The sequence below is a fragment of the Channa argus genome, chromosome 15 (genome assembly GCF_033026475.1).
Source record: "Channa argus isolate prfri chromosome 15, Channa argus male v1.0, whole genome shotgun sequence".
NCBI lineage: Eukaryota > Metazoa > Chordata > Actinopteri > Anabantiformes > Channidae > Channa > Channa argus.
In genome coordinates this window covers 10,902,339-10,928,173 of record NC_090211.1, presented here as the reverse complement: position 1 = coordinate 10,928,173, position 25,835 = coordinate 10,902,339, and the positions used below count along the sequence as shown (strand labels likewise).

Genomic DNA, 25,835 nt, shown 5'->3' with positions numbered 1-25,835 from the left:
TCATGATTGAATTAGTTGAGGCTGATCCAGTGCACCTTGTTTGATTGTTATTTCACGGTCTGATTGCTGCTCTCAGAGAATACTGAAGTAGCTCTGTTCACACACAAAGGCCACAGAAGGTGCTGTTTGTGAGCAAGTCTGTTGATGTCAAAATACAAACTGTTTGGGGTGCAAAATATGTGAACACTTTAGAGGAACGTGTAAACATTTACACAGGGGTAAGAGTCAACCCGTGTTCCCCAGACATTTCTCCTCCTCTTTTTGGGTTGTTTTAAATCTCTTCGGCAAATCCTCATTACACAGGCTCTGCATGTTGCTCTATTCTAACGCCTGTGGTCTGCTACTCTTACTGATCAGCTTTCCTGTTGCTGCAGAGGAACTGTGAGAAGTGAGATAAGGATAGTGAGAACACGCTTGCATCGAGGAGGCGGGGGCAAGGAGAGAAATAATTTGAAGGGCAAAAGGCTTGCTAATTAGGAAATTAACAGAGATCGTCAAAGGTCTCTCAGTTCCCGGCGTGTTAAGGGGTCGTGAATGTGAAACTGGAGCTACAACAAGAGACCAGATGGGGACAAAGGTTGGTCCAAGCAGCAGCACCAGGACTCAAACAGCTAAGTAGTGAAATATCAGAAGGATTGTCCTTTGTAGTGAGTCAGTTCTGAGCAACAGACAAACCTCAAACAAACCTGCAAAGGCGACGATTAAGGAAAACTGCATAAATCCAGGGAACAAACTGAGGATGTGAGAAGTGGGGAACTGGAGTTTAAACATCCAGGGCCTGAGGATCACAGTACAGGATATGCATATTGATGCACTTTGACTCCTCCAGCACAAGACACACGGGAGACCAGGACTAAAAGGAGTATCATGCCTTATTATTAGATCTTGCTCTGGATTGAGGACATTTTTCCCCCGTATGGGAGGTGTTACTGTTCGGTCTGCCAAAGACGTGAGTAGATGTGCTAAAAAGTAGGTAGGGGGGGACTGTGTGGGAGGGAGACAGCCATACAGAGGGACAAAGACAGATTTAAGTGGAGGCTGGGGGAGTTTTATTTAACTGGTCGTCTTCAGCAGGGCCAGAGCTGGCAGCGATGAGTCACAGGAAGCTGACACGACAGCTAAGGTTGTGGGAGAGTCCTGAGGGTCCACCTCCTGCACCCTCTTTCACCTCACCTGTGTCACCGGTTGATCAATCTCGAGGACACGGAGGCTGTGCTCTATTTCGTCGAATGAAAATTAACCGCAGTATTCATGAGACTAGACGCTCATCTCACTGCATTTACAGGTACAGTTTTAAATCCAGGCCAGTGGTCTTTGAATAGATTCAGTTCTCTAACCAGTCTGCAGTACTCTATATGAAAAAACAAGCTGTTGTGATGCAACAGCTGTTTATGATTGTTCTGCTTCAGTAGTAAATTATTCCATGTACACTCTGTAATAAAACTCGTCAGATGGATTCAATTTTGAAAAGTGCTGAATTCAGAAAGCTCATTCTGAAGCCTCTCAATTACTCTCAACATTTGCAGAAAAAATAAAAACAGGGATTAGTGTGTTGCTGGCAGAGGGTTCCCCTGGCAGACAGTTTTGATGTGTTTTTCATTACTCTGGAATCTTGTTTAATGATAATTTGATCTGTCGCTGTATTCACAAAGCCTTCTGGGGAGAGGAGTAGATCCTAATTGGCCAATTTAGAAGCAAATTCTAAAAATATCATGCTTCACGCTTAATTTTAGGAGTTGAACTGAAAGCCATTCACAACTGTGCTGACAACAAAAGTTGAAGAAGGTTGGAAGAAGTGTGGAGCATGTTAGAGATAAAAGTTATCCTATATTAAAAATAGATGCTGCAGCAACAATCTGCAATCTGCTCCCCGGTCTGGCCTTGTCATCCCAACATTTGACTGAAGCCTCAAAGTGACAATTTCATATTAATACTGTTATATGTTTACATTTACATTTACATTTAGTCATTTGGCAGACGCTTTTATCCAAAGCGATTTACAAGTGAGGTACAAATGGAAGTCTTGTAGCTGGTTTAGATAATAACACAACAATAATTCAAGTGGTATACATTTCACAAATTTAGTTTATACAAAACTCTCCATCATTCTCTATATGATGCAAAACTCAAACTCGGAATTCTGGTTCCGCCAATACTGACTTAATTTCTTTGCAGCAAATCTGTTCTGTGGTTGTTTTATCGAGGGCAGCTGGGTAAAAGGGCCTGTGGCTGCAGGTGTTGTGAAAAAGGAGAAGAGTGTAACTCGAGACGTCTATTGCTGTGTCCCATTTGGCTAAGCTGGTCTTTGAATGGATCTGGCAGATTAGTTTCATCCTTGTGTTTTGGGTGTTAACATTAATCAGCAACTGCTTGATGCAGTGTGGACAGAGGCTGTGCTTCAATCTGAAACTGAGAGAAGATGACAGACACTGATGTGCAGACCTGTAAATTCCCAAAAATGAATTCAGTAACGATGTCTATTAATATCTTTGGATGTTAACACCCACCTGGTCTCTTCATTTCCTGCTGTTAATATTGCCTAATAATAAAAGTTACTCTGAAAAATGCTCTAAGGCCTTGTTTTAACCGTTGGGTCTATAAGACATCTCAATCCAGATCAAAATTCCCTTTCAGTCATGTGGCCAGACACGCAGCTTTGGCTTGGAGAGAAGCATGGGGTTGATGTGGTTCATTTTATTCACTTAAACACAACTCGCTGTAAAATACGACTTGTCAGTAAAGTGTAATTCCCAGGGCAGCCCGGCGGCAGTCTGCCAATTCAACAGCACTGCCGAGTCACAGCTGCATGGGTTCATGCTATAGCGTCTGTCACATCTCTCTTTCTTCAAGTTCCCCTCTAAGAAACTAAATAGACTAGAGAAGGAAAGACTGCACTTCTTGTGCTTGGATACTAAGGGTTATCTCGCCAATTGTGGAGTCACTCAGATAAGAGAAGCAGCAGTGAAACAAACACCCTAATTAACACTTAAATCTAATTTCCTCCCTGTTCAATCCTTTAGCTTTGATTCAGAGAATGGTCCCTCACCAGGCCGCAGTCCCATGGATTCGCAGGCGAGTCCTGGGTTGGTGCTCCACCCTTCTTTCCCCCAGAGCCAGCGAAGGGAGTCCTTCCTGTACCGCTCAGACTCAGACTATGACACATCGCCTAAAACCATGTCACGCAACTCCTCCATCAACAGTGAGGGGTAAGCATGAAGCCATCATCCTGTATCCATCACGCAGCAGACGGAACTGATGTTTTTTTAAACCTGCAGTGTCCACTCACGAACACACACACCACAATAGCTGCACATTATCCCAATCAACACACCAGTGCTTATGATTGTAATTATGCAAGCATTATGCTAATGAAATCGTGATGAATCCCCTTAACATTAACAGTTGTCTCCTGGCTTGTCTGTCAGTAAGTTTAAAAGACTCAGAACCCTCCATTAGTGTGTTTCTGAATTATTGCTCTGTTTAGATACACATAGGTCTTCGTAAACATTCAGCTCACAGATGCAGCCTCTCCTATAAACACAGATACAGAGTGCCTCAGGTTCCCAAATCACTCACGTTCATGTCTTTCTCCACTCTTGATTTTCACATTTTGTGCTGCAGACATGCCGAAGACATGATCGTCACCCCTTTCGCTCAGGTATGTTAAACTTGTGCCCCCCGTCGTACAGATTTAATTGCCTTAAATAACAAGAAAAGGTGGATAATTAGTACGGTGAACTTGTCCTCCTCCTCCCACTCTCTTATCTTTCTTTTTCCCTCCCTCTTCTTTTCCTCCTATGATGTCCATCCATCCCCCAGGTGTTGGCCAGCCTACGAACTGTAAGAAGCAACTTCACCATCCTCGCCAATGTCACAACACCCACTAACAAGTCAGTATCATGCTGTCAAACACCCCTTCCCCCCACTTACACACGTCACGACTGCCTGCTTAGTTTGCAGTGTGTGCTTGCTAATGTCTCCCTCTCCTTACTCCCATGGGGAAACACTTTTGCTATCATGAATAACCAGTTTATGATTACTATGCTGAAGGAAAATATAAACTGCATTATTTGGCATCTCTCCAGCTCGCTGGCTGAGGACTGTGTGCAGAGAATTCTATGCCTTAGATGTATGTCCCTGACTCTGAACCCAGACAATGGAGACAGTCAATAATACTAAAATTATTCTCCTTTGTATTGCTGGAGACAGAAGGAGCCTGACTTGGCAGGCTTCTCGTTCCAGGTCAATATGATATATAAAGCATTTCCCAACAGAATTATCTGTATTTATAATTATTCACTGTTGTGCCACGAACATGCCTCCCTCACTACACAAGTATCAAAACCATGCAGTCTTTTTGAGAGGAGAGCAGAGCTCAGGCTTTGTCTTTGGCTATTTGTGCATCACTAAATATTTGAAGTGGAACCAGAGACTTTTTATGGACTTTAAATAATTCACATATTGTAATATTATCCAAAATTTAAAGACATTTTAATACAGACATGGTCTCCTGAATTCTTCTCTTTTTAGGTGCATATAAAAGAAAACCATGCATAAACAATTTATATCTCACCCGTGAAAGAATCCTTCTGTTGCCCCATCCCCTAATACTGAAATTGTGATAAACCCCACAAGGGGGCAGCAGTGTGTAGTTCTTCTACTGATGTAAAGATGTGTTTGTCCACAGGAGGTCACCAGTGACAAGCCAACCCACAGTTCCCCAAGCTACACTCTCCGGTATGTTGTCAGCTAATTAAAAACTCATTGCCCAAAGAGCCCCACAATCCCCTCACACAGGTTTACGGACACACTTAGTCCCCCATGCTCCCCAAATGTATCATCAATAATGAAAATGATGTAGAACATCATGTGGCAATTACTAAGAGTTATCTGAACTGAGACAGGACAGACTTTTACTCAAGTAAAAATACTAAGCAGTTTATCTACTTTTACCCAAAGTACAAAAGTAAAAGTATGTCCACTAAGACATCAATGCATTTTAAACAATACTGATTATGGTTAATATGGCAAACATGTACATTAATTAATAAATAAACTAAGGGTCAAAGATGATTGTTGTTAAAGGTGGAGCTGATTTTACCACCATATGTGCTGACAGGTGGGTAACCCATAATGATACATCTGCATTTATTAGTTCATAATATTTCTATAAATAACATCAAATATTTTTATATGAAACCACCAGGTGGTGTTAATGTTGGGCTGATCAGTGTATATTGGTCAAACTCTTAGTATATTTGCACTGTTTTACTGTGTTTATGCAATCAATGTGCAAAGCATACACGCATCTTTCTTGTCTAGCCCAGATCCTATTTGCCATTTATTAATCTTCCTGATGTAAGAAAGGTATCAGAAAAACAGATTCCTTAATTTATTTTATGATGTAATTAAAGACATGTCATTCAGTTTAGAGTAATATCTATCATATGCTTTGAGTTTAAACTACAATTTTCTGGATCTTAATGTAAAATACAGGTCAATTTTACTGTGTTATACTGCATTATACTGACATACATATGCGTCAGCATCAAAACAGCTTTGGTTTAGTTGTCATATGTAAGTATTTGTCACTCTACTGTAGAATGGTTGCATGTTTGGAATTTTGCTGCTGAAACTGCCCTTTAGTGTACATTTAAATTTCTTGGCTGAAACCTTCCCTTTCAAAGCAGCATTGTAGAACAATACACTTAAGGTGGAAATATTTCAATTCCAAAATGCCTGTGGTGTGTGCTTACAGGATGTAGCCACCACAGACTGATGTGAATTAATATGTAATGTCATCACTGCCATTATTGTGCCATTATTTATGCTCTTCCTCTACTGCTAGTTATATGTAGTATTTATTTGATTGTGTCTGTCCTTCCCAGAGGAGACATACCAGCAGATGGCTCGGGAGACTCTGGAGGAGCTGGACTGGTGTCTGGACCAGCTGGAGACCATTCAGACCCACCGCTCAGTCAGCGAAATGGCCTCTAACAAGGTGCACACCTGTCCACACACAAACATGTTCACACGTGTTCATACTGAATGCTCAATATTACTCATTACTCAGTGTTACTCAGTACAATGGCAATATTCCTAATGCAACATATAAACGATGTATTTCATGGTTCCAAAGAACACCTCATGAGAACTGTTTACTACTGAGTGACAGCTGAATCATTATGTGATTCAGTATTATGATCTGTTATTGCTAACAGCCTTTTCTGTTTTCCATTCTGGGAAATGCAACCAATGCAGCTCCAGTAATGTAAATTATTCTACTGAATTTTAGGAAATTACCTTGTGAATCAGAATCAGAATTAGATTTTTTGCTTAGTAGGTTTTCACAGATAAGGAACTTCCCTTTGTGAGTTATTGCAGAAAGATAAAATACTGTAAAAGTTGAGAAAAGAAACAAAGACACACAAAAGTCCTAATAAGACAGCAGTCACACAGACATTATAGAGGAATGCCTTGCCACTCATAAAAAAGAATGCAAAAAAGCAGCACAAGAAGTGTTGCATTAATATGGTGCAGTATATGTGGGCTGGGGGGCCATAAAATGTGTCAGTTGGGGGCTTGTTGATGAGGCTAATAGCAGTCAAGAAGAAACCTCCGTCCCTGAACAGAAACTGTTTGAAAGAGTCCCCTATGGGAAGAGGCTGTGTTCCACCAGGAGCAGAATCTCACACCACATAAACAGTGGCATCACACTGCATTTAGCTTGTTTAATCCAACATCTGGCTTATCCAGCCTCCTCCAATACCTGTCACATTAAACATTAAACATAAAATTCTCATAATATGGAAATAAGTACACTAAATGAGTACTGCTGAAATAATGTGCTGCTGTTTCTATTTAGTCCTATTTAGTTGAAGTTTTACGAATTGAATGCTGCAATAAGCAATTTTGTCAGTACTTAGAAATATATAATAACAAGTCCTGAAATGTTTGTTTCCTGTGGTAGGGACTGCATTGATAAAGCATTTATTTGGTCTGTACCACAGATGTGGTCAACCAACATTTGTCTTCTATGGCAACACATGCAGCCTGATTGAATTGGATTTTGGATGACAAAATTTTGACTCACTACATCTACATGCTTGCATATGTGCACATAGGCAGGCTTCTGGGGTATGCAAGCTGTTTTTGTGGTGGCATGGGGCAGAAGAGAGTCTGAGACGGCGGAAGAGAAATGGGGAGTGAAGGAGGGGAGAGTGATTGTCTGCGGGTGGTGAGGAAATGAGAGGGAGGGGAGACAGGTCCTGATGCTGATGTCTCAGCTGTAACCTTGGTTGCTATCGAACAGCAGCAGGGTCTGCCCTTCCTTTTTAGCCATTGGCTTGCCACTCCGACCACAAGCCATGTGGTTTGGGCAACAACCAATGAAACAGAGCCAATGCTCCTTTAATAGTGTTGAGTCTTAAAGAGACAGCATTGTGTACCCTGTTTGTTTTATTCTCAAAATTCTTTGCTTATGGCATTTCACCGTGAGATCTTTATCTTTATAATCAGTCAGGTTGTTATAAAAGGACTGTGGGAGAGATAATAGAGGAGCATCTAAGAGTCAGCATTTATGTGTGTATTGTGTGACTGAACATTTGTGTGTGTGCACATACAATGTGCAAAGAAAGGTCTCCTGGGGTGAGCAGAGCCTGTGTAAATATGTTGCTGTCTTTTAGCTGCTTCAACTAATTTACAGAAATCCCTTGTGCCAATATAGAGGTGCATACATGAATATTTCCACTCAGTCTCTCACTCTTACTCACACCCTTACTCACACACATATTTTCAACAGACGTGCATGCTGTCTTGTTGCACATGCGCACTCAGGTTGAGAGCAGAAGCAAGCACAGACACAGACATGCACGCGCCTGCAGCCACACTGCCTGATTAGCTTGCGAGAGCTGTCTACAGCATCCAGGGAAATGGCGCAAGAGGCAGAATGTTGGAGGAGGAACGGCAGCGTAAAGAGACAGGATTAGACCTCTGGCTTTTTGGCCAGCTGTGGCATGGATTGACTTGGAGCAGGGAGCTGGACTACAGACAGCCTGACTGTGTGTTGCTGAGATTGGTGTGAGACGGAACAGACGTGTTGATGCACCGGTAGGACTGGGCCGGGCCTCTGGATCCGTACCGTGGGGGAGGGGCAGTCGATGCAGGAAAAAGGAGCGTGTTTTTCCAGACCACATCTCTGGTGTGATTCTTCAGCCTGACCATTTGCAAGTGGCCTACCTGCATCCTACTCTGTCTCTTTCATCCTATTCATCTTTGTTTTTCTCTTGCTGCCATCATCATCTGTTTGCCCCCTCTCCCTACTCCTGATGTTCCTGCTATCATACAAGCTCCCTTTACCTCCATCATTCGAGAATACATTCATCTTTCTGCCCTGCCGTCACCATCTCTCCATTCTTGCCTCTATCATCTCAAATTTTCATTACTGTTTGTCAAGCAGCGCAACATAATTTTTTCGTTTAGATCTCTCTCACAGTCCCACTCATCCCCGCCACTGGCTCCTTTGTGTGCCCTTCAGACAGTCCCTCATTCCTGCTCTGTTTCCCTCCATTTATCCTCTTTTGGTTCCCATTCACCCCTTTTCCTGCAGTGACAGAAGATTTTGATCAGTCTGCTCAGCAAATGGGATGAAATGTAGTTTCCAAAGCAGCCGGATCCAGGGGGCTCCTGGTCTGTCCATCAGGGGGACCCTCAACTTTGGACCACACTGAGGCTGGAGCCTGAATCTGGACTGACTGGGTGGCCTGCTTCGGGGTGCTGCATGTAGGCAAGGACAATCCACACTAGCAGCCCCTACCCTTATCCCCTTTCCCCGCTCCTGCACCCCACACGGGGCAGCCGTCACTCTGGAGTGTCCAGGCTTGACTGGCTGTGGCCTCTCTCCACACACCCTGACAACACCCTCATGCCACTGGGGCACCTGCACTGCCCCTACCCCGCTCCACTATCGCACTTCCTGCCTGTGTCATCGGCCCAAACCCCCAGTCACCCTCAACATGGGTGTGGTGGAGGCCATTGACCCAGCGCCATCCCCCTGCCCCTCACCTGTACCAGGGGGTTATAGGCTGCCCCGCTCCTCCAGCTACAGCCCATTGCAGGGGAGGGCAGGGGTAGAGCTGGACCTTGGTGCGGCTTCTGGGGGGGTTCTGGAGGGGGGTGGGACGGCAGCGGAGCGCAGATCACCGTTAGTGGACCTGTTCTGTGAGACCTGCTCCAGGCCCTGGCTCATCGGCTGGTGGGACCAGGTAGGGCTTGGAAAGCTTGCAGAGTGCAAACAAGGCCTAGTAGTGGCCATCTTGGACACATGATGTGAACTCTTCAAGTGTGCATGCATTAACAACTCGTCTTATTTCTAACTCCATCCTCATATGTGTCTTTGTTGTTTTGACCAAAAAGAGGCCATGTCTGTCTTTGAATGTGTTGTGTCTTACAAAGTGCTACATGGGGACCAGTTCATTATATATTGAATTAAGGGGAAGGATGCTTTTGTCTATGAGACATTGGTTTTGTGGGAAACTGTAAAAGTGTAATATTTTCGAGTAAGTTGTGCTACATAATTTATACATGAATCCACTGAATAGGAACAGTGATAAAAGTTTATTAACGCTGCTCAGTGTCTCTACTTTGAAGCAGAAATGTAGACAAAAAGACAATATCAATCTCATTCTTCAGCCTTCCATACCTTGTTTACATTTCTGTCTTTTGAGAATATACCAAGCTTTTTAATATAAGAAATGGCTTTGGGAGTTTTTAATAAGTAGTCCAGCCATCTTTACTGCAGGTATGTTGCAGTGTCACATAATGTCCGCTTCCATCACCCACACCTGCGTCCCACATCCCTCTGTCTCTCTGTTGCTTGCTACCCCGAGGCTGGTCTCAATTCAGACTCAAGGAAGCCAAGTGCATTGTTAGTGAAGGACAATGCTTGTTATCTCGGGACTGACTAAATGTTTCTCTTTGTTACAGTTTTCTTTAGGTGTTCCATCATAAACTGTATAAAATTAGACACTGTGGAAGTTTTCTTTGACATCTCAGTTTTGCATTAGATGTAGTATACTGCCATTGTGTTACTAAAATGAAGTCTTGTTTTTTTCTTTACTGCTTTCATTTGAGGAATGTTGTTCAATTGAGAATCACATTTCACAAATGTGTGCGTGTGTTTGTGCATAATTAGAGAAGAGACAAACCACTCCTAGTTACCTCATATACGCAGGTGTACATGTGTGTCCGTGAACATGTCTGTGCAGTGCCTACATGTTTGCTTCATTAGTCGGTGTTGGTGGAAGAGTGTTGTTTGTCCTGGCACTCGGACTGGCACTGTGGAAGTGTTGGTTGGCAGCTATGACTCAGCGTTACAGCATTAGGGAAGGAAAGAAAGAGAGAGTGAGAGGGAGAGGGAGAGGAGGAGGTCTGGGCTGAGCCTGCTGCCTAAGTGTGCCACTGTGCTTGACTAGCTTTTCAGGCTCCTGATGACTGACTCTGCCTGACTCCTGCCATGATTTAATTTCAGAGTAAATATTTGCTTAACCTATCAGGTAACAAGTACCTGGCTGGTTGAGATGGGTGAAAAAAACTAAGAGGAACAGAGTGGAAGATGATAGGAATGCATGAAGTGTGTGGAATGGCAAGAAGGCAAAGGGGAGCCTGTGACAGCAGAAGAGGGCATTGGAGCTTGAGGGCTGTAGTGGAGGGTGTTGTTTACGTTGTGAGGGAGGGAGGTGCAGCAACAGAGAGACACAGAGAGGAAGACAGTGGAGGAGGGGAGGGTTGACCTTGGTAAAGGTCATAGACACTCCCTCAGATTGTCACCCAAGCAGCCACTGCTCTCACATCAAGCTGAAGGACTGACTATGATGAGGCAGTTGCCACAGCAACTGCTCTGGTTGCCATGGAGATTGTTATGTGTGAAAGATAAGTCAGTAGGACACAGACTGAGGAGTCTTGTCCGAATCGCAGTGTACCTCCGCATGTCTTGTGGGACAGAACTGTCAAACCTCCAAATACTGGGTTTATCTATAGATGTAACAAATAATGAAGAGAAAACATCTTAGAGAATATTAAAGAACATCGTTTTCTGTTTACAGGGATAATTATTCACTTAATTACGCTTGTGTCTGTACTGCAAAGACTATGTGTTCATGTATGTCACCGTAAATATATAAAGAACAATATGTATAAACATGCCATTTTAATGCAGTTTATAAATACATGGGCAATGAAAAGGCAAGCACAGTGAATCGGGGTATTGAACAGTATGTTCTCATCTGAGAAAAAGAAGAGGCATGATTCACAATAGATTTTCTCACCCGTTAGTGAATGGAGCCAGACTGAGGGTGATAATTTATTTTCTCATGTTTGAATCATAGGAATTCTTTGTTATATGTCAGTACAGATGGTATTTAAAATACAATCTTAATTCTGAATATTTGCCTAACTGCATGTCTCTACAGCTTTGGGTATATCAGTGGGCACCTATGCTTTGATATTATAGCTACAATTTAAGACACTCACTTTCTTTTTCTGTCTCTCCTCCTTCTCAGTTCAAGAGGATGTTGAACAGGGAGCTGTCCCATTTGTCAGAAATGAGTCGCTCAGGGAACCAGGTGTCAGAATACATCTCCACTACCTTCCTAGGTAACTCGTGCTGTTCATTTGTGATTAACCACTGTAGCAAGACCAGAGATCAAGCACAACCCACCATATGTCTCCATTCTTACTGACCTCTGACCATTGATCCTTCCAGATAAGCAGAACGACGTGGAGATTCCATCTCCAACCTTGAGGGAGAGAGAGAAGCCCATGTGTCACATCAGTGGTGTGAAGAAGCTCACGCATAGTTCTAGCCTTTCTAACTCTACCCTGCCTCGCTTTGGGGTGAAGACTGAACACGAGGATGCGTTAGCCAGGGTAAATGGATGGAAAGGAAGCCTACCAGATGCAAGTTATTGCATACACATGCACAATAAAATTACACAGTAGATTAAGCATTCCATAACATAGGCTCCATTAATTCATGATTCTCTACATATTCTTTCTATGTAAATAATGTGCATTTGCATTTCCATCAACCATATCCATTTTTGACATTGATCCTTCAGAATTAGGGCAATGGATATTTTTCAAAATTCTAGAAACATAAAAATGTGTTAGTGGATAAATCGATCTCTTCACAGACACAAAACACCACGCAGCGTTATGTCATATGAGCCATAAACCCCGTTGCAAATGTAATGTTTTCTAACATAAACTGCTGGACTGTGCTGATATTTTTCTATATGTGTGTGTGAGTGTGTATGTTAATTTTGCCTGTTGTGCTTTCAGGAGCTGAACGATTTGAACAAGTGGGGCCTTAATATCTTTCATGTGGCAGAATTCTCTAACAACCGACCCCTCAGCTGCATAATGTACGCCATCTTCCAGGTGAGGAAAAGAGAGACTAGGCTTTAACAATTGTTTATACAATAGCCTATAACATGTACTTTAACCTATCGCCGACTGTGACCCCTGTGGACTTTCCTTTCCGTAGGAAAGAGATCTACTAAAGACATTTCGGATCCCCGTGGACACATTTGTCACCTATGTAATGACCCTGGAGGACCACTACCATGCCAATGTGGCCTACCATAACAGCCTCCACGCTGCAGATGTCACTCAGTCTACTCATGTACTGCTATCCACACCAGCTCTAGATGTAGGTTTACTAATGACAAGGACACATCACTACAAATACCCAGTACACAACTTACTTCTCTTGCCCAGGCTTTCACAAATATCAACAATCTACAGAAAGTACCATGGACAAATTGTAAACTGCAGTTTAACTTTTTCTTTCTTCTCTTTCATCTCTCTCTGATAGGCTGTGTTCACTGATCTAGAGATACTAGCTGCATTATTTGCTGCTGCCATCCACGATGTGGACCATCCAGGAGTGTCCAACCAATTCCTTATAAACACCAGTGAGTCAAAATAAGACACACACAATTACAATTGCAACAAAGGTCTTTGTGGTGAAAACTTGAAAACATGTTACCACTTTGGTCATGTCTGATCCTAATGCTGTTGGTGGGAGCAAGGTGAAACTTATTGTGGTGATGCAATTGTTGTATGTATATGTTTTTGACTCATATGGGTTGTACGCTGCTTTCCCCAGACTCAGAGTTAGCCCTGATGTATAATGATGAGTCTGTGCTGGAGAACCATCATCTGGCTGTGGGCTTCAAGCTGCTTCATGAGGAAAACTGTGACATCTTCCAGAACCTCACTAAGAGGCAGAGACAGAGCTTGAGGAAACTTGTTATTGATATGGTGAGTTATCAACACATCATTCTTTATTATTAAGATAACTACATCCTTTCTTCTTCTTTATTGCTCTCTTTTATTTCCTACAACTTTTTAAAATTTTCTCTAATGTTTTCATCTCAATTTCTCCCCAGGTTTTGGCAACAGATATGTCTAAACACATGAGTTTGCTAGCAGATCTCAAGACTATGGTGGAAACCAAGAAAGTGACAAGTTCTGGAGTACTGCTGCTTGACCACTACACTGATCGTATACAGGTAAGGTATACGGTCATTTTGTAGTTTTTATAGGTAAAATATATATCGTTTATATCAAGGCTTAGGCAAAAGCTTGGCAGAATGTAAACTTTTCTCATTAAGTCCGACTAAAGGGATATATCATCAGTATGGAACTGTGGGACAGAAACCATCTGAGGTGAAGGATTATTTGTGCTTCCTTGTCAAAATGTTACACCTCTGCAGTCTATGCCTTGATTTCTGGACACTAAATGACACAGCCCTCCTCAAAATGTCATGGCATGCAGTGGCTACCCTGAGTGCACATCAGCTACATAAAAAATGCTTTTTCCTCAAAGCTATTTCTGTTAATTTTTAGTGACATATTAAACAACATACAGTAGATCAGGCTAAACAATGGTTAAGAGGTAATTTCTCTACTGAGAAACCCATAAAACCCAGAGCCTTAGCTAGAGCTAGAAATATACCTGGCAAGGCAAGAAAAGAAACATGCAACAAAGATCCACGTTTTCAAGGGTGCCAAGAAGGAGGTGGATATTCTTATCTTCTAAACTAAAAGGTCAGGAGCTCCTGAAATAGAGAAGGATGTGTGCCAGATTGAATCTTGACTGTCTGGGGTCCAAAAAGTTATGGTAGGATAGTTATATGATTCAATAATTTTGGAAAGGAGTGAGAGAGAATTAGAGAAACTAGTCTGTAGATGTCATAGTTGTGGTGTAGGTGAGAGTTATTCTTGAACTTTTGGGATAACCACAAGGCTCAAAGGCAAATGGCCAGCTGTCACAAAAAAGCTGTTGAGAAATGTTAAATGATGGCATGGGGTTAGCAATGCATACAGTGCTTTTAACGTAGCAAAGCCAGTAATGACTAAAATGTAATTATGTGTTTATGCAGGTTTTGAGGAACATGGTGCACTGTGCTGACCTGAGTAATCCTACAAAGCCTCTGGCTGTGTATCGACAATGGACGGAGAGAATCATGGAGGAGTTCTTCAGACAGGGAGACAAGGAAAGGGAGCGAGGGATGGAGATCAGTCCCATGTGTGATAAACATACTGCATCTGTAGAAAAAAGCCAGGTAAATGATCACATGTACAGGCATTAATATGATTCTATACACTGTTGGGCAACTGTGATAAACACTGTAGGTGGGGTGTCAGTGACAGTGCAGACAGTGGTCTGTCATCTGTAATAACAGTCATCCTTGTACATTTTTAATGCTGATTTGCAGGAGATAAAATGACACCACTGTGCTGGTGAGTGATACCCCTATTCTCTTAATGCAGGTGGGCTTTATTGACTACATTGTCCACCCGCTGTGGGAGACATGGGGTGACCTGGTACACCCTGATGCCCAAGATATTTTGGACACTCTAGAGGACAACAGGGACTGGTACCAGAGCACTATCCCGCAAAGCCCCTCACCACCTCCTATAGGCCAGGACAAGGATCTAAATGCCTGCTTGGACAAGTTTCAGTTTGAGCTCACTCTTGAAGACAGTTCTCAGACAGACCAGGGAGACATGGCTGACAAACCCACGCCAAACCATGTGGCTAAGGTCTTCAGTCACGAGGAGTGTAAAAAGGATGATGATGAAGACATCATGGCAGAAGAGGAAAATGAGGATATAATAGAAGAGGAAGATGAGGTGGCAATGGAGGAAGAGGAGCTGGAAGAGGAACAGGAGGAGTTGAAATCTCATTTGGAGGTGAGATCTGAAAAGGAAAGACTTTCTGACACAAGTCCTGTAGAAGAAGAGGAGGATTCTTCATCACAAGCTGAAGATACATGAGTTGTGCTCTTGTATCTCCCTCCTCACTTGCACACATCATCTTGTTCATCCTTTTCAATGGCCAAACCAAGAACAAATAAGACTGCATTGACAATACAGACCTTTAAATATATTTTTCAAAAAGGGAATAAATTAAAACCGCTTAAAGAGAAATTAAATACACAGCAACTGTAGATTTGGTGTGGGGACAAGTCCTTTGACTGGTTTCAAAATGAAATTTAGACTAAGAAGAATTTAGAAGATTTAATGATGGGCAACTGAAGACATCGTAGCACTCTGCGACTGGAATCCACACAAACAAACACTTGAAGGGACACAACACATATAAAAAACTAGAGCAGGAGTAAGTCACTAATACAGTAATGCAATGTGTGTACCTGCATGCATCAGAAATGCAGTACAATTGCAGACCTTATGTACCCTCTCTGCACACACACACCCACACACACACAAACACACACACACACACACACTAGACCCTATGTTTGTATGTGTGTACATGAGGGACACTGATCAGTACTGAATCTCTTTGGAAAAAGCCATCTCTTAATGAAGTATTACCTAGTGTTCAGTCAGTATTAGTAATTAATGTTCATTAGAATCATAACAAACACTGATCTCCTCAGAAAAGCTACAGTCTAAGTGAGTTTTTTTCCATTTCTGTCGGAAAGAAAAATAAGAAAATTCACAGTGCTGGAGAAAGAGAGAGGAAGATGTCAGAAGATAGGAAGATGCTGCGGCAACGGGGACCTCTGGGTCCCATACCCCTTTTCCCTTTATGAGGAGAGTGCTACTGGTGCAAGATGGCTCTGTGCCTTTCTGAAACACCAGCTTCCTGAATGGAGCTGTCGTGAAGCAATGCATTGTGGAACAGGAGTGTCTAATTTTGTTACCATTTTTGATTGTCTCTTGTTAAAAATCTCTCTTTACTGTTCATAGTATTGTGGTGTGTATCACACGTACAGTTTCTGTGGTGATATGTTTTAAGCTGTAAGTCTTCCTTTGTTGCTCTTCTGGTAATATAATAACTCAGAACTCTAGATGCAGAGCAATCACTGCTACCACCACCACCACCACAACCACCAGTGGACTCTTTCCAGTTTAGGTTTTTTCTTATTAGAATGGTTTTTTAAACTTTCTGAGAATAAGCCATGTGATGCTTTAAAGCATAAGTTTTGCCTATTTTCTATTTAACAGTTGTGGTAGAAATACTTCATTATTTCATCAGCAGAACAAATTCCCATTCATTATCTCACACCCACTTGCACTGTATGTCTCCTTATTCACAACAATTCTCACCAAAGTGAAGGACAAGAAACGTCAGTGGGTGAAGTGATTTAAAGGAACACAGATGAATATGAGAATCAGGGAGGCACAATGTTAGAGAAGAGAAAAAGGATTTCTGGTAGTCCTAATCATCCTTGTTATGTTTAATGCTTTTTTGCCTTAATGTCAAATGAAGGGTACATACCTGCCATTATGTAGATTTATAAGATATATGATAGATATCCTAGTATATTTATACCACATCTGTATGCTTATTGCTGTATCAGTGTTTCTATACATAATGTATTCAACACTGCATTTAGGAAAGGGAAACATTGCTGCCAATTAGTCATTATGTTGTTGCTCTGCTCAGACTAACATAAAGAATGTGTTGTTTTTTAATCAGGATGGTTAAATCGTATATCTAATGGGAGGTGTACAGAAACAGTAAGTAACTGGAGTTGAGACTTCACAGTCAAGAATGAATATGGATGTCGTGTGGTTGACCTGATATTGATTAGTTGACATGACGTAGTTGATGTGTGTGTGTGTTGTTTGCGTGGCTGATTGTGTGGTCGTGACAAAGTGAGTGAGCACCAGAAAGAGAGGGCAGGATGCTAAAGATGTTATATGTGTCATTGTTCACCCACTGGCATCACCACATCATGTTCAATGGTGTTTAGGATTTGATCAGCACAACTTTGGCAGGTCACAGTTTGTTTAGGTGTTTGTTTCTCACAGGGTAAAAAAAAAAAAACACAAAAAAAGAGTGTGGTTCTTTGAAAGGTAAGAGCACGTTTCTGCAGGTCAGTAACTGAGCTTATCTGAAGACACCACAGCTCGGTGCAACATAAGCCTGTGTGTTTGACCTGCTCTGTCGCAGGATGGAGCAGAGCTGTGAGGCCACCACACAGGCTTTCATCTAGTGGAATGGGAATCCAGGAATATTACTGCAGTTACTTTGAAAAAAAGATTCCCATATGCATTGGCCTTTTACTTTAAAGAGCTTGCTTTTGTTTTGTGGCTTCTTGTTCTGTCATAAGCTATAAAAACATTAATATTTAATTGCCATACAAACACAATACTGTAGCAATTGTTTCTTATTAAGAAAATTATTCAATTGATTGACTGCTGCCATTCTTTTTAAATGATGAAAAGAAAACCATGGGAAGAGTTTTCTTTGAACAGTTTGTGTACAGTTTATTTTTATATCATTCTGGTGGATGGTCTGGAAAATGAAATCATGTGTTACTGATATAGCTACCACTCTTGTATATATTGTAATATTGTATTGTAAATTATAGATTTATCCAAGTCATAATGATTGACAAATTACCACTTAAAGTTAAGTAAACCACTGAAGCACTGCAGGCCACATTTTCATCTTTTCGTTCCCTATTACATTTTTGCTCACTGTTTCTAACATTTTGTCACATTTTTTAAAATTGTCTACATTTATTGTTAAAATCAAAAATATTTGTACTAGCACTTTATTTTGTCAGGTTTTGAGGCAGATAGCGTGTTTCAGATAGTGTACAGTCTGTGCTGGTGGTTTGGTCAATGGCAGTCACTTGTTGATTAAATACTATTGGGCCAAATCACAAACATTAATTGTGCAGTAGTCGATGTTAACCTGTTTCTAGAGGCATAACCAAACAAACTAGTCATTCTTTATTAAATGTCCATGTATAGTGGAACCTATTTGACCGATAAGGTCAAATGTACGGTGATGCAGTCACATAGAATGTGACACTTTCAAAGGGAATAAATGTGTCCTTATCTAACTTGGCCATTCCTAGTACTATCACAACCTCTGTTTCTTAGTAACTTGATTCACTAGCCTGATAGCCTCAATGTCCTTCCCATGGTGGCCTAACAAGCTGGTTCCCACTGGGGTTGCTGTCAGGTGCCAGGCTGACACCCTCTGAGAATAATTTTCTGGGCTTTAATTCATGTGTTTATTCAAGTAAAAAACTATTCAAGGGAAAAAACAACATGAAATGATTGTAATATTTGTAAATTATCTTGCTGTAATGTGTAAAATGTGTCCAAGTTATTTTTTATTATATTATTTTTATGAAAGTTATTCCTCCTGAAAGAGCTGAGGTGTCATTTTGTGAATAAATGCATTTAATAAGCAAACATCTCTCTATATATAAAACAATATTATAGTATATCAGTATATTTTTCTTTTATTTCACTGTTCAGTACTGTAAAGTGTGTTAAAAATACAAATAAAGTAAGTTTTTATATTAAAACTAATTAACATTTTTTGTGATTACTTTTATTACAGCCCCTTAAATGCCACTGTATTGTTTGGTGGCTTGCTAGCAAATCAATTTCCTTGGCTTTAAGTTGCCTGCATGTATAATTTGTATTTATACTATTCTGTTAGTCCAGGGTGATGAAAAAACTACAAAACAAACTGGACTAGCTCATTAAAGAAGAAATTCCCTGGGCTATAGCCTTAAGTGGTTGGCTGTTTACACATTTTGTAGCCAGATCCTGTCTCACATTTGCTATAAACAAAGATGATTTTTATCAGTGATACTGTATATTTACAGGTTGTTAGACATATTTTTTTTAGATTAAGCACTACAAACGTTTAAAATCACCCTTCCTCCTAAGAACCTTGAAAAACTGCTCACAAGTGTAGTTAGGAGGATGCAATGAAACATGAATACCATAAAAGCTGTTTTGATTTATTATTATTATTATTATTTGGTGGTTACTGTATTATGCTAATTTGGCTGTAACTACTACTCATTGCAGCTTTAAATAATATTTACCTTGAAGTTTTTTACCCTAATATTAAAAATGGAGAAAGCATAACAATGAAAACATTGATGATGACATGATTTGTCTCACTCTGGCATGAGATGGCTGCAGTGCATCCTGAGCTGGCTATGCCCACAGTAATTCCCTTCAGGATGCGTCACAGCTATCCGCCAATCACAAAGTCCGAATAAAGCGCCTTCCAATCAGGGTGAAACAAGACAGCTCTGGTGGGGTGGGGCTCGAAAACGCGCATGCTCATTATTTCCCAGGAAGAAGGAATACTGACCGGTAATTATTAGGTATTAGCTTACTCTATCAAGATGCAGTAAAAGTTTTAATTCATTTAATTTACGGTAATAGCTTTGCATGCTTGAAATACTGTACTGGTACATTAACGTTAAATTGGTATTAGTTTGCGTAAGTGTTAATTCGTGCGTTGCAGGTAGACAAAGTTTAGCCAAGGCCGCTAGTTAACGTTAGCATGCATTTGTAGCTCTCAGAAAACTAACGAAAAGTCGTTGTCTGTCAAAGTCTTGGGTGTATTAAGAGTAAATGTAGATGCTTCGTGTTGTATTCCCACGTATATGTGAGATCATTATGAGTCCTTATGAGTCCTTTCACGACATGGAGGAACGTCATGTAAGTGCACTGTATTCACCTGCTATATTATTGTTACCAGGCAGCTCCGGTGCAGCTGAGTCTTCCTAAAGTCAGACCAATCGTTAACTGAAACATCATGATGTCCAGTCAGTCACTCCTGCTGCTGCTTCTGAGTGTTGGAGTCTCTGCTGTGGAGGTTCAACGCCCTCGCGGTGTCCCATTATCAAGTAAGCATTGTTAATATATGTAATTTGAACAAGGACACATTCGTGATGACACATAATGTCTGTTTAACTCCCCTTTGTTCAACCTTGGTAGAGCGAGAGTTCTATGAAGAGGGGAAACCTTTTACTTGTCTCGATGGCTCCCATACAGTTCCCTTTGACAGGGTGAATGATGACTACTGTGATTGCCAGGACGGCTCTGATGAGCCTGGTGCGTATATACTGGATAATGGTGACTTTTGTGATACAGTACAGCACCACTGTTTTTGTTTCACATGCACAGAATTAAAGGAAATGGTTACTGTTGCATGTCAGAGGATCTCCTAAGTCAGTAAATCTTGCTTTGCCAGGTGCTAACAGTATTGATGAGGTGTTTTGTATTCCTAAAACCAAACTTATTTGCAGGCACTGCTGCTTGTCCCAATGGCAGCTTCCATTGCGTCAATGCTGGTTTTCGACCAACCTTCATACCTTCCTCCCGCATCAATGATGGAATTTGTGGTATGAATTTTAAACTTCTCGACAACTGTATGCTGTCCAAGAGTGTTGATTGGCCATATTTAACGTCAGCTTTTCCTCTACAGACTGCTGTGACACTACAGATGAGTATAACAGTGGTGCTGCCTGTCAGAACACCTGCAGGTGGGAATGCTTTTGGATTATAACTCCCATGACTTATACAATTTGCAGCCTAAACTTTTCCATTTCTACATAAAACCTATACAAATGCTACACATTGAGTTTTTGAAAAAGTTAACATTTTATTTGTAAATGTTTTGTTTACAGGGAGTTGGGGCGCAAAGAGAGAGAGAGCCTGCGGGCAATGGCAGAGATTGCAAGAGAGGGCTTTCAACTAAAACAACAGCTTATTCAAGAGGCCAAGAGGGCCTTGGAAGACAAGAAGGTGTGAATAATATTAAATATGCAAAGTCGGTGCATACATTTATTAGTGCAGTGCCAAAACATTCTGTATTGCTTCATTAAAATTTCAGTAGTATGCAGTGCCGTGTTACTTGTGTTTTTGTGGTTCCATCTGCCAGTTATTTTCTCTTGAGGAGATGTTAAGGAACTGTTTTTAAAATGATGTGGTCTTATCATGTTTATCTTTGTTAACTAATTTATTTGGATCTTTTTTAACAGGTTAAAGTCTCAGAATTGCAGGTTAGTAAGAAGGATCTGGAAGAGAAGGTTGAGGCCATGAGAACTGTCAAAGAGACTGCAGAGCAGCCAGAAAAAGAGGCTAAAGAGCGCCATCTAAAGGCTTGGGAAGGTAAATTAAGATGCAGACGTATATCACGTATATCTACTGAGTTTTCATATACTATTCTTTTTTTGTTTTATGTTTTATGTATGTTTGGATTTTTCTGTTCTTGAGTTAGTTAGTTATGTTTAAATTAGACTTAGTTGTTTCGTACACACTATAGTAGATCTCAAAAACTAAGATGCCAAACATCGGGCTAGAGATTTTAATTATGTCAAAGCACGTATTAACAGCGTATATAAGTACATATACAATCAATGTTACCCATAACTCAGCATATTAAAAGTAAAAAATTTAATTTTTGTTTCAGATCAAAAAGCTCTTATCAGATTAGAGAAGGACAAGACTAAAATGGCTGAGGTGTTTCTTGAACTGGATGATGATGCAGATGGCTTGTGAGTATCAGCACCCTCCTAAATTATTATCACCCATTTGAAAAAAAAATTGCAGATTGGTGAAGTTTACTGGGAACAACTTAACAAGCAAGTTAAATAAAGTAGTACAATTATATTAATCTGGACAGTTGTCTTATTGCATCTTTTATTAGAAATTTGAAATGCCAATACATAGAATATTATAAACCAACAATGGCTGACAAACTATGCTCTTGCTATAATCTTATATAAAATAAATTTTTTCAAATTTCTATTTATTTAATTACAAGAGAGTATTTTAAAGAGTTTCTTATACTGATTGTCAAGGTCATAGTAGTTCAGTTTTTATAGTTCATCTCATTATTAGCTATTAGAAATATAATCATTTGTGATTATAACTCAGTAAATTGTCTGTTTTTGTATCTCAGTGTTTCTGTTGCTGAACTTCTGTCTCATTCTGAGTTTGACTCTGATTCGGATGGTTTATTTACAGAAGCAGAGGCTCAGGTAATAGTTTTTTTCGTTTGTTTTGTTTTTCATTGTTGCTATTAAAACACGGGTGGTATTATCATTAATTCAAATATTTAAAAAGTAATATAGGTAAAATGTTTTTGTATAGGAAATATTGGGAGCCGTAGACAAAGTAGACACAGTAGGATTTGAAGCTATTTGGAATACCATCAAAGAAAAATACATATCAGAGGTAAGAACTTGTTCATTCTTTCTGTAAACTTTGTAAAAGTACAAGCCTGTGCTCCTCTAAATGTGTGCATTTTTGGCATCAGGCGGCCTCCGATTCCCCAGCACCAGTGGAGACTCTTCAGGAGGAGATAAGAGAGCCAGTCCCAGACAATGACTCTGAACCGTACCCTGAAGATGATGTTCCAGACGATGAAGAGGACGAAGATGAAGAGGACGAAGATGACGACACAGATGATGAGGATTACAAGGTAAGCCCACTGCATGTCTCCATCAAACTTATGCTGGATGACTCTTAAGTTTGTTGCAGTGAGTCATTTTTATGTGTTTGATATGCAGCGTCCTCCTACAAAGCAAACTCAAGAAAAGAAGGATGATGATGAGGGAACTATGCCACCCTATGACCAAGAAACACAGAATCTCATTGATGGTAAGTTTTTATATAAAACAGAATGATTCAGCCAGTCCTGAGATATGAGTGAGTCATGTTGTAAAATACCAGTAAAAAAGAACAGATGCGAATGCATACTTATTAGTTTGAATTTTGATGTGCTGTCTTGAACCTGATTATTCATTCTGGTAGTGCAAACAAATGTTTATCAGAACAAATATTTATTGAACAGCTGTGCTGCTTTTATATGACAGAATGCTTGTCATTAAGGAAAGTATCAACAGAAGATGCTTTGCTCACACTGTGTGTGTGTATATGTATGGAAGCACATGTATATGCATATGAGTCTAAGGACATGTATAAGTGTGTGGTTGTGCACTAAATTTAGTGTGAAAGCATATTTTAAATCCATGTATCTGATTCCCAGCTGCTCAGAAATCCAGAGATGAGTTTGATGAGTCTGAGAGAGCTCTCCGGGAAGTGGATGATCAGATAAAGTAAAGTGCTCAACCTTAATGTGAACAAACTCCTTTGTCCAAAATGCAATGTTTTTGTAACAGCTACAATCAGTGATTATGTTGTATATTCAATGTGTTTTTAGCTTAAATTTTTATTTTGTGCAGAAACCTTGAAAAGGAGATTTCCTTTGACTTTGGACCAAGTGCTGAGTTTGCCTACCTCTACAGCCAGTGTTATGAGTTAAATACTAGCGAGTATGTGCACACTTTGGAAAAAGTTATTTTATTATAATTTGATATAATTGTCCACTTATAAAATATATATACCTTTTTTTGCTTTCAGGTACATTTACAGGCTTTGTCCGTTCAACAGAGTATCCCAGAAACCCAAGTATGGTGGATCTGAAACTAATCTAGGGTAAGAGAATATGTATTTAGACTTTTTCTGTTTGCACTGTTTTTGATGTAGACTTGACCCATCCTTCCCCTTGACCCTTCCATCCATTTTTTTTTTTAACCCCCCTGTAGAACATGGGGAAAGTGGGCAGGTCCTGAGGGTAATATCTACTCTATGATGAAGTATGAACATGGAACAGGGTGCTGGCAAGGCCCCAACAGATCCACCACAGTAAGTTTCAACTAGTAAGCCTGGACTTAATCTTTTTCTCCTCATGATTTAGCTGCCACGTGAACGTTTTTAATTTGACAAAAATAAGTTTGTGGGGTTTTTTTTGTTTGTTTTTTTTTTTTTAATTATTATAATTTTTTTTACCTTTTTAGGTTAGGTTAACATGTGGAAAGGAGACAGTTGTAACATCTACCTCAGAGCCCAGTCGCTGTGAGTACCTGATGGAGTTCACCAGCCCTGCTGTCTGCCAGGAGCCACTGGATACAGTGGTTCATGAGCATGAAGAGCTCTAGATCCACTTGATTTGTGAGTAATGAAACCAGTTCATGCTTTTTGCTTGCCCTTGGATGGAGACAAGGATGTATTTCTATTAATGTTCAAATAGTGAGGATAAGTTCCACAGTGTATTTTGAAAATAAAAGATGGTGACCTCTGACAAGAAGCGACAGCAGTGTGAGTTGTCACGATTGTATAAGTCTGAATAATTTTAAAAAGTATGGAGCAAATTGTCCAAAAAACCTGTTTAACAAGAACAGAATGACGTTAAAATTCACAGTCTATACCTTTCTCTGCAGGACGTATAATCCATTTTCTTGAAAACCTTGATAAACTGACTACACGAATGTAGTTTACGGTATTCTGTGGCCTTACTGGTACAGTATTGCATCTGTCCTTTACTATAGAGTCCCTAGCTCTAAACTTAAGAGTTTTGACAGTTCAGCCTTTTTGCAGTTTATTGCCTTTTTGAAAAAGTTGTTGAATGGAAAAAAAATATGATGCAATTACGTTCTAACGTTTTTACTTGTTTCTTTTTTTTTTAAATAAACAGATTTTGCTAATTATGTACACATAACGTGTGTAACTAACTGCTTGTCTGGTGATATCACTGTAAGTTTAGTAGAGACAGTGTGAATAGAACTCAGCTGTAGCTTCCCATAAAGTATTAAAAAGGCTCTAGGTAATTTACATTTTCAGGTGAATTTGATGCTTAAGTATAGTATAATTTATGACTTTCTCTTCTTGCAGTTAATATCTTTATATGATTGATGTTATCCTTGTTTACAAGATATTGTGTGCATGGGTGAATTTAAATCTGTTCAGGCAAGTGTCGAGGTGAGAAGCTGTGGGATGACAGACTTTAAATGTTCTGAATTTAACTTGAGCCTTGACATATAACATGCAGTGACACCAAAATAACATATAGTGGATAATAACATATAGTGGATATACAGTGGATATATCACTAGCTAAATTGCTTTAGTAGTCAGAAAAAGAACCTAGCGGGATTTTACATTTAAGTAAACCTTTTCTAACTCAAACAAATTAATATGCATGCCTTTTCCTTTGGCAGGTATTTGTCAAGAGACCACAGTCGCTGCAGCAACATGAGGTTCCCCTGCTGTGAGCACCGCCACCTTGGCATCGGTTAACAATCAAAAATAAATGAAAGGAAATTCCAATAAGTAGTTATGTCCCTAACATTCTCCTGTAATACCTGTTGTGTTGATTCTGTCAAATGTAGTGTCATTCCAGTGTTTTCAAATAAAGGTCTTTTTATCATTATCCAAGCTCTAATTCTTACTCTATCATTACAGACTATGACCATTTGGTACAACAAATCTTTCTGGTGTTGTTCACAGATACTTTGGCATGTTCTTTGAGAATTTGCTTGTGCAACTTGGAATTCAAAGCTTTATTATTGATGGCAAGTTGTCTTGGTCCACAGCAGGCCCAAATCATGAAACTGGATATTTTGGATAGGATTCTTATAATGGAGTACAGCTTTGGTCATTACTAAACACAGCACTTCT

The 25,835-nt window shown here is 40.2% G+C and overlaps 2 protein-coding genes across 9 annotated transcripts in view; both read left to right on the top strand.

Moving 5' to 3' along the window:
* pde4a (phosphodiesterase 4A, cAMP-specific) overlaps positions 1-18,882 on the top strand; it is a 38,325-nt gene extending 19,443 nt beyond the window's left edge. Inside the window, exons 1-16 of one of the 6 annotated variants that reach the window (XM_067476406.1) lie at positions 322-949; positions 1,075-1,285; positions 3,021-3,206; positions 3,622-3,658; positions 3,820-3,890; positions 4,688-4,737; positions 5,889-6,001; positions 11,559-11,652; positions 11,762-11,955; positions 12,340-12,438; positions 12,545-12,709; positions 12,875-12,974; positions 13,169-13,323; positions 13,452-13,574; positions 14,448-14,630; positions 14,839-18,882. In XM_067476406.1, coding sequence (XP_067332507.1) covers positions 1,092-1,285; positions 3,021-3,206; positions 3,622-3,658; positions 3,820-3,890; positions 4,688-4,737; positions 5,889-6,001; positions 11,559-11,652; positions 11,762-11,955; positions 12,340-12,438; positions 12,545-12,709; positions 12,875-12,974; positions 13,169-13,323; positions 13,452-13,574; positions 14,448-14,630; positions 14,839-15,345 — 2,271 coding nt within the window. In that variant the 5' untranslated portion in view covers positions 322-949; positions 1,075-1,091 and the 3' untranslated portion in view covers positions 15,346-18,882. Of the gene's footprint in view, positions 1-321; positions 950-1,020; positions 1,286-3,020; positions 3,207-3,621; positions 3,659-3,819; positions 3,891-4,687; positions 4,738-5,888; positions 6,002-7,288; positions 9,264-11,558; positions 11,653-11,761; positions 11,956-12,339; positions 12,439-12,544; positions 12,710-12,874; positions 12,975-13,168; positions 13,324-13,451; positions 13,575-14,447; positions 14,631-14,838 lie in introns of those variants that run through there. The other 5 variants (XM_067476408.1, XM_067476407.1, XM_067476404.1 and 2 more) reach the window with 5 other exon arrangements.
* Positions 18,883-19,598: 716 nt separating this feature from the next.
* On the top strand, positions 19,599-25,587 carry prkcsh (PRKCSH beta subunit of glucosidase II). 3 transcript variants are annotated; one of them, XM_067476411.1, is made up of 18 exons: positions 19,599-19,688; positions 20,069-20,216; positions 20,308-20,424; positions 20,619-20,714; positions 20,798-20,855; positions 21,000-21,117; positions 21,354-21,483; positions 21,785-21,869; positions 22,277-22,355; positions 22,468-22,551; positions 22,634-22,798; positions 22,887-22,977; positions 23,366-23,435; positions 23,562-23,651; positions 23,740-23,814; positions 23,925-24,024; positions 24,177-24,330; positions 25,376-25,587. In XM_067476411.1, exons 2-17 carry the CDS (start codon positions 20,126-20,128, stop codon positions 24,315-24,317), a joined length of 1,590 nt encoding a protein of 529 aa, XP_067332512.1. In that variant the 5' UTR covers positions 19,599-19,688; positions 20,069-20,125; the 3' UTR covers positions 24,318-24,330; positions 25,376-25,587. The 3 variants fall into 3 exon arrangements, with proteins under 3 accessions (XP_067332512.1, XP_067332513.1, XP_067332514.1); XM_067476412.1 differs by having other exon boundaries at positions 19,621-19,677; XM_067476413.1 differs by having other exon boundaries at positions 19,683-19,742.
* Positions 25,588-25,835: the final 248 nt, after the last annotated feature.